Genomic DNA, 14,427 nt, shown 5'->3' on the forward strand with positions numbered 1-14,427 from the left:
TACAATGACCAAAAACTTTAACCTGAAACTCACTTTTTTTAATTTCTATGTTCAGTGGACCATGAAAATGGGATACAAAGTCTAATTTGGTTTAAAAATAAGAAAGATCATATCATAAGGAACATGTGTACTAAGTTTCAAGTTGATTGGACTTCAGCTTTATCAAAAACTACCTTGACCAAAAACTTTAACCTGAAGTGGGACGAACGGACGGACAGACGAACGATGTTCTGATGTAAACTGTTAAATTGGCAGTGCATCATTCAAAGTGTGCACATCAGCCTGCTCATATCTGCCTTAGACTTTTTATTTGTGCAAAATGACTTTGTAAAAAACTTAACTTTCGTTTTTAAAATCACATTTTCTTAAAACCAGATGTTGACTTGACAATGGTAAAACATGGACCACAAGTGAAACTGCGAGCTACTGCTCACTGATGGATGATACCCCCGCCGCAAGTGGATAATATTAATAGTGTAAAAATATGCAAGTGTTCGGTAAACAGGAAGTTGTCGAGTGATGAATCTGAAAACGCATCACACGGTATAGCTGACTTATATAAATCCTGAAACCAAATTTCAGAAATCCTTGTATTGTAGTTCCTGAGAAAAATGTGACGAAATTTTTTAACTTGGTTATCATGTGTAAAATCATACAAGTGTTCGGTAAACAGGAAGTAGTCGAGTGATGAATCTGAAAACGCATCACACGGTATAGCTGAATTATATAAATCCTGAAACCAAATTTCAGAAATCCTTGTATTGTAGTTCCTGAGAAAAATGTGACGAAAATTTTTAACTTGGTTATCATGTGTAAAATCATACAAGTGTTCGGTAAACAGGAAGTTGTCGAGTGATGAATCTGAAAACGCATCACACGGTATAGCTCAAAATCTGGAGGCGTATAGAAAAAAAGTCTGTATAACTGTGATTTTCAACAATTTCCAAAGTTTGTAAACCCTTAATTTTGGCAAAAATTAGCAGAGCGGGATAAAAGTTATACTTTATCTGTAACTCATCATGAATAACTCACATACCAAAAATCAGCCCAATATCTGAAAGCGTTCAGAAAAAAAGTCTGTATAACTGTGATTTTCAACAATTTATCAAAGTCTATAGCCCTTAATTTCGGCAAAAATTAGCGGAGCAGAAAGAAACCTAATCTTGATCTGTAACTCATCATACCAAAAATCAGCCCAATATCTGAAGGCGTTTAGAAAAATTCTCAGTATAATGGTTTGTTGCGGAATGACGGAATGATGGAATTACAGAATTTCGGACAAGGGTAAAACTATATGGCATCGACAACTTCGTTGCGGGGCCATAAAAATCAGATCAACAGCAATAGGGACAAAAGTTGCTAAAATGTGATTTACTAAGCTTAATTATATTAAATGCTTTTAGTGATGGGGATATTCCAATGAATTATGTTATAAATGTATGAAAAAGAAGGATATAAAAGATCATCCTCTCCCAAGGGAAACCTGTTCACCATCGTCTGTGGTTAAATAATATCTAGATAACATACTTGTTTTGTTTATTGAATCAACATAAATCAAACAATTGGTTTTCTCTTTTATTTTGTCTTCTCATGTCTTATTGCTGACTATTTAATATTCAGAAATTATTTTGTGCATTTATCATTGCAATTTTTCAATGTCAGGTGTACAAAAAAGTGTTATTCATTATTGCAATTTACAGAGAATATGCATACAAATGTAAGCATCAGATATCAGAGTGGAAGTTTTTGTCATTGCAATACTCAGCCAGTCACAATATTCGCCTTAATGAAAACCTCACAATAATTGAAGAATTTACAGTACATGGTATGGTATGGATTTTTCTCTATGTTGAAGATTGAATATTGTGTGGTACAATGTACATCCTCTTCCTTTGGTCTATGATGGAAAGTTGTCTCATTGGCAAGTTTCTTTAATTCAATTTAGGTACTCATTTTGTAATTTGATAAATCTAAACCTACTTAATTTTTCTACTAAATTGTTGTTCTGTATGAAACTGCTGTAAAGTCAAAACAGTAACATTTTCCCTCCTTAATGGTAAAAATTCACAAAGCTCTTCTACTTCAGATGCTGCAAAGATCCTGGAATTTGTGGTGATCTACAAAGAAAAAACACATTATAAAATGGTAAACATATATACAATAATAAACTGTTATCACAGAGATATGTCTCGTGTTTTTGTAATTTTGATTATGCAAATGTTGAAATCAAAATAGCATTACTTACATCTTACACAAGTTATAGAAATATTCAAAGTCAATTAACCCAGACTGTGTTACATGGCTCAACAATCTCCATGTAAAGGAGATGTGCCAATGCTATATATAATACAACTGCATACCATATACCATTGACTTATTATAAGTCCTTACCAAACCTAAATACTAACACTAACTTGAAAACTATGTAAAAGTTTCAAAGTCAATGAACCATGAAGAGGGGGTGGGGCTATATAACCTCCTTGGAAACAATACTTGCAAACCCCCAAAAAATGCATACCAAATATCATTGACTTAACATTAGCAGTTCATCTGAAACTGATCTAATCACAAACTAATACATGTAAACTAAGATAAGTTTCAAAGTCATTAGACTGTGACTGAGGGGCTAGACCAAATATTCTCCATGTAAATGAGATGTGCCAATGCTTATACAACTGAATACCAATTAACATTGACCTACCACTAATGATTCCCTTTGATTTGACCTAATCACAAACTAATACATGATAACTTTGAAAAATTTTCAAAGTCAATAGACCATGACGGGGCAGGGCCAAATAATCTCCATGACCTACCACTTGTGGTTCTCCATAAACTGACCTTATCACATACTAATACATGTAAAATAAGCAAACGTTTCCAAGTCAATAGACCATGACTGAAGGGGCAGGGCCAAATAATCTCCATGGAAATGAGATGTGCCAATGCTTATACAACTGCATGCCAAATATGACTGACCTACCACTTGTGGTTCACCATCAACTAGACCTAATCACAAACAAATACATTATTGACTTCGTTGCCGGAAACAGCATACCTATGTCTCGCTTTTTGACTCCGTCAAGGCGAGACAAAAATGCTTGATATCAAACCTTAAGGACTATCAAATGCATAGCTATCATACATTTTCTCATAACCATATGGAGGTTTTGATACAATGATTCCTAAAATAAAATCAAAATTCTGATAATCAGACTGATTCAGTTATAAGTTTAATTTATTGATATATTTCTTCCATCAGAATTTTTTTTTCAATCATCATTTATTGAAATATTGTTTTTACTTACCTGAGCACAAATACTATCATATCGTTCTTCTTTTAAATTAGTACAAAGGTATTCAGCTAAATTCTCATGCTGTTGCTTCTTTGCATACATCTCCATTTCTTCACCTTGTCCATTTTGTAGAATAAAAGCAGGTGCTGCACTCCATAACAATGTAGACTTTGCTTCTTTAATAATCTGATAAAATATAAAATGTAGTCTTTCTTTTCAGATTTTTTAATGACAGCCAAAACTTGACTTGTAACCCCAAGTTCAATCTTAATGCTATCTAAGCTTTTCAAACAAATGATAGGTATTGAAATCAATACTTATACTTTTAACAACATTCAAGTGACTTCACCAAAGGTTAACTTGAGTTACAACTATGTAATTTTGGTTTCACTTTTTATAAAATTATCTTAATAAAATTAATCACATTGAGTTTGCTAAATATGTTGAGTGTATCTATATCACAAAACAAGAATGTGCCCATAGTACATGGATGACCCAATTGCACTATCATTTTCTATGATCAGTGGACTGTGAATTTGGGTCAAAACTCTTTATTTGGCATAAAAATTAGAAAGATCATGTCAAAAGGAACATGTGTACTAAGTTTCAAGTTGATAGGACTTCAACTTCAACAAAAACTACCTTCATCCAAAAACTTACCTGAAGCGGGACAGACGAACAAACGGATGAACAGACAAACAGACAAATTCAATAAACAGACAGGTGTACGGATGCACAGACCAGAAAACATAAGGCGCATAAATGGGGCATAAAAAATTACCAAAGAGCAGAATGCTCTGAGAGATACGATTGCCACAGTTTTCATTGACACAGGTATAGCAGTTCTGCCAAATTTTCATTAATCAAATGCGTGAGATTTGGTCAAAATTGAAAAGATCAAAGAGGAAAAAAATAGATCCAAGGATACTGCGGCAAAAAAGCATGAACATCCCTGAGTGTCAAGCATTTTTGTCCAGCAACCCTGGTACAGCTGGATAGTATTATTTTCAAAACTAATTCAACTGCACATGCAAAATGTAATAATCTGAATAGTCACTGCAACTTTAAAAATAGCCAATCCCGGTTACAAGTGTATGAGCCATGTACTTATTGTGTTTTATCGAATTATAGTTATCCCGTACCATTGTAAACTCGTACCAATAAAAAAAAAAGCTTGTACCAAAGCAAACTCGTACCACTGCTAACACTTACCAACTTATTAATATTCAAATGCATTTAAATGGTGTTAAATGATGAATATACATGATATACGTTACTTTCACTCAATACCTCTTAAGTCTGTAAAATGTATATAATTTGAAAGTACAATGACCAATTTGTAGCTAATGTTCCTTGTCTATTGGATAGAAAATACTGTGGCAGATGTAGATAATTAAAGTATTTTAAAACAGTTTCACCTGAAGAAAATATTTATTTTTCATGAATAAGAAAAATAAATAATTAAATCTTAGCAGTTAGTCAAAATGATTGCCAAAATTATTTTTACTGTCTATAAATAACAATGAAATGTAACTGATTCCTGTTAAGAGGTCCGGAATTTTCCCACCAAAAAAGCACATGGCTTTCAACAATTGTAAACATGGCATTCAATTTGCGATCATGGATTACAGCTTTAATAGACAATAGACAATAGACAATATTTTTAATTAACTTTTAATTAACTTAAATTGGATATAACTGTAACAAAAACATCTTCATGCCTGTACTGTAGTACGCCGCTAGATTAAAACTGACGAGGAAAGGTAAAACACGGCCAGCGAAAGCTCTTTTTTTGAGAGCCCAGGTGGTTGTGTGGTCTAGCGGGACGGCTGCAGTGCAGGCGATTTGGTGTCACGATATCACAGTAGCATGGGTTCGAATCCCGGCGAGGGAAGAACCAAAAATTTGCGAAAGCAAATTTACAGATCTAACATTGTTGGGTTGATGTTTAGACGAGTTGTATATATATATATTCAATTTAAGGTACAGTTAAAGCAATGTTTTAACTTTCTTCTGGATTACAGGGGCGGATCCAGCCATTTTAAAAAGGGGGTTCCTAACCCAGGACAAAGGGGGGGGTTCCAATTACATGTCCGCATTCAAATGCATTGATCGTCCAAAAAAAGGGGGGGTTCCAACCCCCGGAACCCCCCCTCTGGATCCGCGCCTGGATTATGTTCTAGAGTGGTGGATCTAGAGCTTTTCCTAAGGGGGGCCCGCTGACTGACCTAAGAGGGGGCCGCTCCAGTCATGCTTCAATGATTCCCTTTATAATCAACCCCCCTTGATCCGCCTATGTTCTAGTTTGAAAGATCACTTTAAACAATAATGCTTAAAAACATTCTTTATTTTTGTCTAAATTTTCATTAAAATCCTGTATAAAATTCAAGTAATTCAACTTTATTTTTATTAAGTTTACAAACAACCCATAAAACATCATTTTTTTTTAATATATTTTTCTGAATGGTACGACTTCCCAGTGGTACAAGTTAACTTTTTTGGTACGAATGGCGTGGTACGAGTTAACTTGCTTCTGTATCTTATCACCGTTATTCTAGGAGGAACCCTAAACTGGACCCCTGTTGTGTTCACTTATCGCTACACTGACCTTCAGTGCGAAGCTATATATAGAACGGCGGACCAGTTTAGGAGGAATCCCATTTCTTACTCTTTAAATATTGAAGTTTCTTTGGGTCAGAGGGCATGACTCCTTTCTGTACACACTCCTCTGTTTAAAATGAGATCGTTCTTAATTCAATACGACGTTTATCGGCATTAACGAGTTAATTTTTCTTGACAAATACTTCCGGAGAAATGGAGACAACTCGAAACGATAATATGGAAGACTCCATTTCGGCTGAAGGGGTGTTATAGGTAATTTTTCCAATGAAGCATTTATTTTAATTTAAATTATGCATATGATTTAAAATTATGCAACAACAATAACCCTCAATAGCACAGACATAGAAAGAATCCCATGAGTTTCAAATTAATCAATGAAGCGGGGAATCACTCAATCTGATACCCCTTGAAATCAGGAAAACTATACGCATGCGCATTAATACATAAACAAACCGCGACTTGCGATTTGGAACAAGAACGTTTATTAAATGATATGATGAATGGTTCTCCATTTCTTCATGAGAGTACAGTATCAAATATCAGTTTCATAATGGTAAAATATAGAAATACTCCACTTCAGTTCTTATGACAGAAATAGAATTATCGATCGGAATTCAGAGAACTCTCGCAAGTTATCAAAACTGGGGTATTCCCTGTGACGTGTTTCTAAATTTATAAAAACACTAAATATAAATACTGTTTAATTCTGATTTTCCGTGTTTTTAAAAACACGCATATAAGTCATGGAAAATATCACACCTGAAGATTATGAGAAGAACATTACAGGAAAGTTGTTTATGTTCAATCCTTTTGCTTATTTTTACCTTTTAAAGCAAGACAATCATAAGAATCTGAGATGTTGCTGAATGTTTAAAAACGAATGACGTGAGGGAATGCAGCATGAGTCAACGGTAAAAGTCTACAGATTGCTTGACAGCAATCGTATCCCAAAAATCGAAGGATACTGTGAAGTTTGCTCCATATGTTGGCTTACATCTAGAAATTGACAATGAGTGTTGGTTAAGAATTGAACTTTATAAATAGAATTGTGAATTGTGAACTGCCCATATATCTGTCTGGAATATTCCAGCTTTTGCTCTTGCAAATGAAGTAATTATCTCAATGTTGAAACAATATTCCAGGACATGCATTTTATATCATGATTCTTTATAAAAGGTTACTAATTATAATGAAGCTATTGTATTCAAATCGTAAAGATGATTTTTTATGGACACCATCATGATTTGGTTGACCGTTAAGGAATAGTAGAGTCTCAAATGACCACAGATATGTTCTGCTTATTTCTGGATATATTGTGATAAATCTATTCCCTGTTCTGATGATAATAACATTAATGAATGTGACTGATCATATTGTTTTTACATGCAATATGTTAGACAATAGTGTCCCTCATGAAGCAGGAACTACTTACCCTTCTGTAGCACCTGAGTTCATCCCAGTTTTTTGTCTGTGTTCCTGTTACTTAGTCTTTAGTTGTATGTGTAATGTTTTGTTATTGTTTTTTTGTCCTTTTGCAGCATATATCGAACATCACATGTCATTTCAATACTGAGGAAGTTGTTTAGTTAATATTTGTGTGTAATAAAAGTAAAGATGATGACCAAAGGTCCATCAAAGTTATAAGTAAAGGACAAAAAGTACCATGGCCAAAAGACAAAAAGTGAAAAGACAAGCAGTTTAAAAAAACACTTCACAGAAAAAAGATTGAACAACACAAATCCAACCAAATGTCAATTCCTGAACACAAGCTCCAGAAGAATAAGCAGTTACTTGTTCAGCAGTAGTGATGACACCTGTTGCACATGAGAAGTATCAAAAATCAAGTTATGTAGCTTTCAATTATAGTTATAAAAGAGAATTGAACAGTGGCAAAAACAATTAGTCAAAACTCATGGTCACCTCTGTTAGATAATTTCTTTAACAGTCAACATGTGGGAAACTTTTGAAAAATTATATTTACTTATTAATTAAAAAAACTTTGCTTTATAGCTTCCCTGAAAGCAACACATAATACTGATAATTTGAAGTGCTTCAGGTAACACTAAGGGGTAAAGATTGCTTTCATTTTGAACTGAACTAAAAATCAAACATTTCATTTAATGAATCAAAGGAGTGAATGTGGGTTTTTATTTCTACCTTTATCCAAAATTAAAGGAAGAACAGATAGAATTATTATCTTGTACTAACATCTTGTTTACTTTTTTTGAAGGTGTGAATATACACATATAATAGCTATCAATAAAGTCACAAATGTAATAATAAAACTCTGATGTGGACATCCAGATGTAAGTCTGGTAAAGAATCAAACCATAAAAGAAATCCTAATGTTATTACCTGTTCCTTTCTTGTTTTAATTTCCAGTTCATTGAATTTATTTTTCTCACAAATATGATGTATAACAGCAGAACATGTGTCAGCATGGTACCCAATAAATGCATCACCAATCTTTCTTTCAGTTTTCCTAAACATATTTACATGAAAAATTATGTCCCCAATTTAAGTAGAAATTTTTTTTAAAAATCCCCAAAAAATCAATCTAATAATAAACTCAAAATCGTTAACTTTTTATTTTCTAACTTTTTTATTTTCAAACATTCACACGATCGTTCTTTCTTAGGGTTTTGTTCGTCATGAGACTTTGAGTAAAATATATATATTTATTAGTCCAGTAAAATATAGGAAGGAGCACAATAACAATTTCGTTTTAATTATTCTTTGATAGAAAAAAAAACATTACCTGATGATCGCCTTTTTTTAAAATGGCGTTGTGACTAAAATGACATCACAACTAAAATCTCTAACAACAGGACTAACATGGGAAACGTTACTGTCTTACTGGTTAATTCTCACCTACCTGTATCCAATACGTGGAGGAGATTTGTCTGCTGAAAACTTATTAACCCATTCTGTTAGCTCATAAGTAAGTTTAATCTGATCCCCGGTTAGAATTGTGTTCATGGACAAAAAATGCTTTTCCAGGCGATTAATAAGCGGTATTGGAAATTTCTCATAAACAACATGTTTCTCAGCAACAACAATCAATCTGCAAATATATAGCATACGAGTGAAGAAGGACAGCTAGATAGATTTTCAAAGTTAAGCAGGAAAATATCATATTTAGGCAAAGATTATATCTATTTTATATTTTTACAAATCCTGATTTGTACGGGAATGACATGCCAAGTTCCAATTTTAAAATGGTTGCTCACACACTTTATGCAATTTTTTTTCTTTCTCAGTCGATCTCCTTTGACAGCTTTGCAGAGAGGCACTAGATAAAAAAATAGGTGTACATCTGTACATTTACTGATAGTGTTCTTTTTTCTTTCAAAATGTCACCAAAAAAAAGGACACTCAGTATGGATTCAAATGATTCATTCATAGCCTTTGACACTAATACTCAATCTGTGCTTACATTGTTGCTTGTTTTGGGGGTTATAATAATGTATGGCACGGTATATACTTCTATATAATAATGAAAACAAATACAGAAACCATTTAAGTTAAAGGATTACTTTGATGTGTATTCATTATTTTTTAAAAAGACCACATAATAGATGATAATACTGATCATGTTTATTTACTTTCAAGTTGATGTGACCCCATCTTCATTGCAATGTTTTTAATTGCTGTGTAAATAGTTTTGTTTGGTTAATATTTACTTTTTTTCAATGGAGAAACCTCCTGTCTTTACAAGGGAGTTAGTAAGTCACTCAAGTATGAGGTATTACCGGAAGAGGATAAGCCATAAACCAAAATTTTAACCAGATACCAGATGGATAAACAAATGGATGAACAATCCATCAAAATCATCTACTTGAAAACATTGGCTGCATATTGTAGGTAGGATATAATAAACTGTTATCACAGAGATATGTCTTGCCTTTTCGTAATTTTGATTATGCAACATCTTACACAAGTTATGCAAATATTCAAAGTCAATGAACCATGACTGAGTATCATGGCTAAACAATCTCCATGTAAATGAGATGTGCCAAAGCTAATACAACTGCATACCAAATACCATTGACTTATTATAAGTCGTTCCCAAACCTAAATACAATTATTAACTAGTGAACTATGAAAAAGTTTCAAAGTCAATGAACCATGAAGAGGGGGTGGTGCTAAATAATCCCCATGGAAACAATACTTGCAGATGCAAATAAATATGCATACCAAATATCATTGACTTAACATTAGCAGTTATTCTTAAACTGATCTATAATCACAAACTGAATACATGAAAACTAAGATAAGTTTCAAAGTCATTAAACTGTGACTGAGAGGCGAGGCCAAATATTCTCCATGGAAATGAGATGTGCCAATGCTTCAAATACTTCAAAACGTCTCATGAATCAGAAGAAGTTAATGTTCAAATTGAAACTCTCTAACAAATCTAGCAAAAAGGATGCAACTAAAAAAACTGATGACAGTGGTAGCGAAGACATACAGAGTGCACAACAGGAAATGGTGCGACCAAGCTTTAGCGAGGAACAAAGCACTGAAAACAAACCAGTAGAGCAAAGTCCAACTATTGCTAAAACAGTTGAAGAACTTAGAAGACTGAGTAATGTGAAAATAACTTTAATACAATACAAGAAGGACTAAATTTAGACAAAGGGGCCCATGAGCTTCCACCTTACTTGAGGCTTGAACTTTCATTCACCCCTAGGATGTTAGAACATCCAACAAAGGAGGCTGTGAAGGACGAGATACATTCAATAAACTTGGAATTACGAAAGCTGGTACCCTGCAGGCACACTTTGTTGAATCAACATTGAATCTTTGTTGATTTTAGGTTATACATTGATCAACAAATATTCAACATTGATTCAACGTTGACAATGCAAGGTTGAAATTAGTACATTGTTTCAACGTTGAATTAACATTGTGTTGAAATACCAACACTGAATCAACGTTGGCTAACCAATATATAAAACCCAGTAGTTGTGGATACAGAATTGTCAAAAAAGAAGTATCGGGCACATCACAATTTTTTTAAAATTTACAAAGATATTCACAAAAAAAATTTAATAGATTTATCCCTTATTGTCGTGGACTGGTGATTATATAATTATATATAAAACAATCGCAGTGTATATGTAAGCATTCAATTAATCATGAACTTTGCACCCCATTGCCAAAAAATAGAAATTCTAAAACTTCATCCAACCCAAAACATAATAATAGAACCAGCTTGTATACATACAGTAACATTGAGTAAATGATATATCGATATTTATGAATAACCCCTTTCCCTTAAAATATGTCCCCCCTTTTTCTCGTTACTGCTGATGTTTAATAATTATCTTGTTTTCATTCATTCCTTTTTTTCATTTTCTATTCTTTTAATCAATCCAAAGAGAAAGACATATACATCAGTACATGAAACAATGGTTGACAACCTGTGATATAAACAACCGATAGATCTATTATAATAGGGATTTAAATTTTCGCGGCATTTTTAACATTTCTATTATTCAAATTGCGCATGTGCAGTTGTTTTTGGTGTCAAAGTTTGAATATCCGCTGACGAGAGTACAAGCCAACAAAGATTTACAGAGTTTTTATCAATATCTTTCCTGTATACAGCTTTTACACTTTAATCGTAAGTATTTATAGTAATTGTTGTGATTACGGTATTGTATTTAAGAAACTTGAGCATGTTGTTATGAAAAATGTACTGAAAAGTTGAAATTTTACACGAAGAAAAGGGGGATGTTTAGCATGTTCTCATTCCCAAGATATCTTGCAATGTCACATACATTTTTATCATTGACTATTTGAAATCATCATATGATTGATTCAAAAGTAAAAAGAAATTCTAATCGTTATTTACCCGATCAATTCAGATACACAAAATCTCATAAAAAGGGGGGCTTTGTTTACAAAATTGGGATGGAAAGGTCAAAAGCTATATGACTTACCAAGTTGGACCTTTAATGTTTTACTGTCAAAATTGGAGTAGAATTTTGGCAAGTTAATAAAATATGAAGGGGATATGGGTGTAAAGAGTTATTTACGATATTGGCCCACAGGGGTTTGTTACAATTTGCCGGGTTAACTATCTATACGAAATAAGAACAAAGTCAGGTTCGTATGGATAGTAAAAATGGCTGATTGTAACAAACCCCTGTGATTGGCCTTTGTATTTCATATGTTGTCATGTTTTGAAGTTTTCTCGTTTTCTTGTTTTTGGTTCAACATGCGTTATTTTTGTTTCCCCCTATTCATTTTCTGTGTTTCATGTGAATTCTTAATTTCCTGTGCTTGTCCCACATTCAAGATAAAAAAAAAAGTAAACCGGGACTAAAGTCAAAGTCAGTCTGGAGATTGTTTTAAATTATGTGTTTCCATGATATTAATTGCGATTAAGTTATGAATAAAACAAAATCCCAAATCAGATGCAACTAGTGGACGCGAAAAGGTGACAACGTCACCACAGGGTCTTCATGTCCATTTTCATGAATGTGTGATCTCCAAGAACGACGGATTAATTACTTCTAGTACTTTATTCCTTAATATTTACAATTTTATTTCTCATGCTTTGTTTACCCCAATTTGTATTTCACGTGTTTTCCTGTTAAGTAAGAACCACCCTCGTATATGTCAATCAGACAGATATCCATGCAGCAGCACAAGTAATATAGAAAAAGACATTAGTGGATAAACCTTCAATTTGTTCAAATTAAAATGCAGTATTTAGGATTTTCTTGCAGACTATACCTTATGGTCTATATGAAAAGAAAATTTAATGTATTTAAGACTTTGAAGGAAATTTAACTGTAATTTAGTTTTCACATGTTCTTATGCTTTTGATTTATACTTATAATATCATTATGAAGTTATTAATAGTTAAATGTGTTGAGCAGAATAAAATTTTACAATGTTATTACTTTTTTTATGATTTTGTAGATGTCATCATGAAAACCTAGATGGACTCTCTGAACAACACGTGTTTGACAATCTACAAACTTTCTAAAATGGGTTCCAAAAAGACACGGTCTGAAAAGAAAGAAGTGGAAGTTTTCATTGTTAATAAATAAATTTATTTTAATTTTATCGGATTGAATATTTTTTTATAATCAGTAGTTGGACATTAGAATACATGGGGTATGAACAGCAAACTTTATTTTACATTTTGATCACTCAAACATTTCAAATAGACATTTGGCAAAGCAAACGTGTTTTAAGGGTTGTGTGCTTTCGAAAATTAGGATAGTTCAATATTGGAAATTATTTTTTGGCTGATTTTTTCTATTATCTTGGATGATAATTTGTGTTGTTATATATGCATATAGTTGAATGTTTAAAAATATCTTGTTGGTTAAAAAATGGTTCCTAGGAAAGTCCTTAACATACAAATTTGTTATTCAGTTGATTAGTTGTTGACATTATCATGGTCAAGCCATGTTCTCATCACATTTTTATCATCATATTTGCATCAGTTTTATTGTTAAAAATAGTTACCGTTTACGATGGTCAATGGCATCTACTCAAAGTTTTGTGCACTCAAAAACTCTAAATTGTTGTACCTATTGTTAACAAAACAACCATCAACTAAAGAACATTATTTCTAAATCTTTGGGTCACCCGTCTTCAACAATGAGAAAAAGCCCACACCATGTCGAAAAATAACCAGACAATGACTTTATTTAAAGTTAAACATTTTTTTTTAGATTATTTTTATACTTGGGTCTGATGGAGCAGTTATTAGATCAAGTTTCCATGGCAGAATGTTTCTATGGCATTTAGCATGATAAGTGCCTTGGACATATTGCTAAAGTATGAAATTATGGACTGCAAGACACAGAAAATACAGGCAAAATGAAACTTAAGTTTTAGGTTGAAGGAAGTACACCACTAATTAATGGCCCCATTGCTTTCTATGTTAAATTCCTCAATTTCGAGTGGTCACAGCTCTTTTATCTTAAGTTCAAATCAAGTGACAATCATTGCATGTCAAAGCAACACCTTCTGGTGTCCTGTACTAAAAAAATCAACATACCTTACATTGCATATAAGAAAGAACTGGTTCCCGGAACTTCGGATGTACCAAAACAGGTACTTCCGATCTGACAAAAAGGCAAAATGTACCCTCCTTTTTAAATTTCATGCCATTTTTTTATTATTCAAATTTATCAGTCAAAAATTGTTCTGCAATGATCACCAGTCATGCAGCTTTCATTTGATACCAAAATTAATAAAATATTCTAAATATATTGAAAGTTATGTCCATGCGTAGGAACTATTTTGTGTTAAATATGTACTACTTTCTGGTATGTGCTTTCTGGCCGGGCCTGAATTAGTGGTGTTACACCTATAACAGAACCAAACTTGCTATATTGACTTGAGCATTACTTTATTTCATTCTATAATATATTTCAAGCAATAAAAAACATATAAAGCTTTAGTCCAAATACTATTTTATTAATTTTAAGCTCAAATTGGACTGGTAGTAACATATGGGTTATTCAAAGAAAACTGC

The 14,427-nt window shown here is 32.8% G+C and overlaps 1 protein-coding gene and 1 long non-coding RNA gene across 2 annotated transcripts in view; one reads left to right on the forward strand and one right to left on the reverse strand.

The window, feature by feature from the left end:
* LOC139482742 (E3 ubiquitin-protein ligase rnf213-alpha-like) overlaps window positions 1–14,427 on the reverse strand; it is a 305,645-nt gene that overhangs the window by 82,696 nt on the left and 208,522 nt on the right. Inside the window, exons 51-54 of the mRNA XM_071266815.1 lie at window positions 8,794–8,982; window positions 8,274–8,400; window positions 3,309–3,482; window positions 1,981–2,117 (exon numbers count right to left, since the gene is read on the reverse strand). Coding sequence (XP_071122916.1) covers window positions 1,981–2,117; window positions 3,309–3,482; window positions 8,274–8,400; window positions 8,794–8,982 — 627 coding nt within the window. The remainder of the gene's footprint in view (window positions 1–1,980; window positions 2,118–3,308; window positions 3,483–8,273; window positions 8,401–8,793; window positions 8,983–14,427) is intronic.
* LOC139519456 (uncharacterized) lies at window positions 11,450–13,001 on the forward strand. The gene is made up of 2 exons (XR_011663595.1): window positions 11,450–11,547; window positions 12,855–13,001. It is a non-coding gene; the product is annotated as an uncharacterized lncRNA (long non-coding RNA).

Source organism: Mytilus edulis, chromosome 1 (assembly GCF_963676685.1).
Source record: "Mytilus edulis chromosome 1, xbMytEdul2.2, whole genome shotgun sequence".
In the NCBI taxonomy this organism is placed as follows: domain Eukaryota; kingdom Metazoa; phylum Mollusca; class Bivalvia; order Mytilida; family Mytilidae; genus Mytilus; species Mytilus edulis.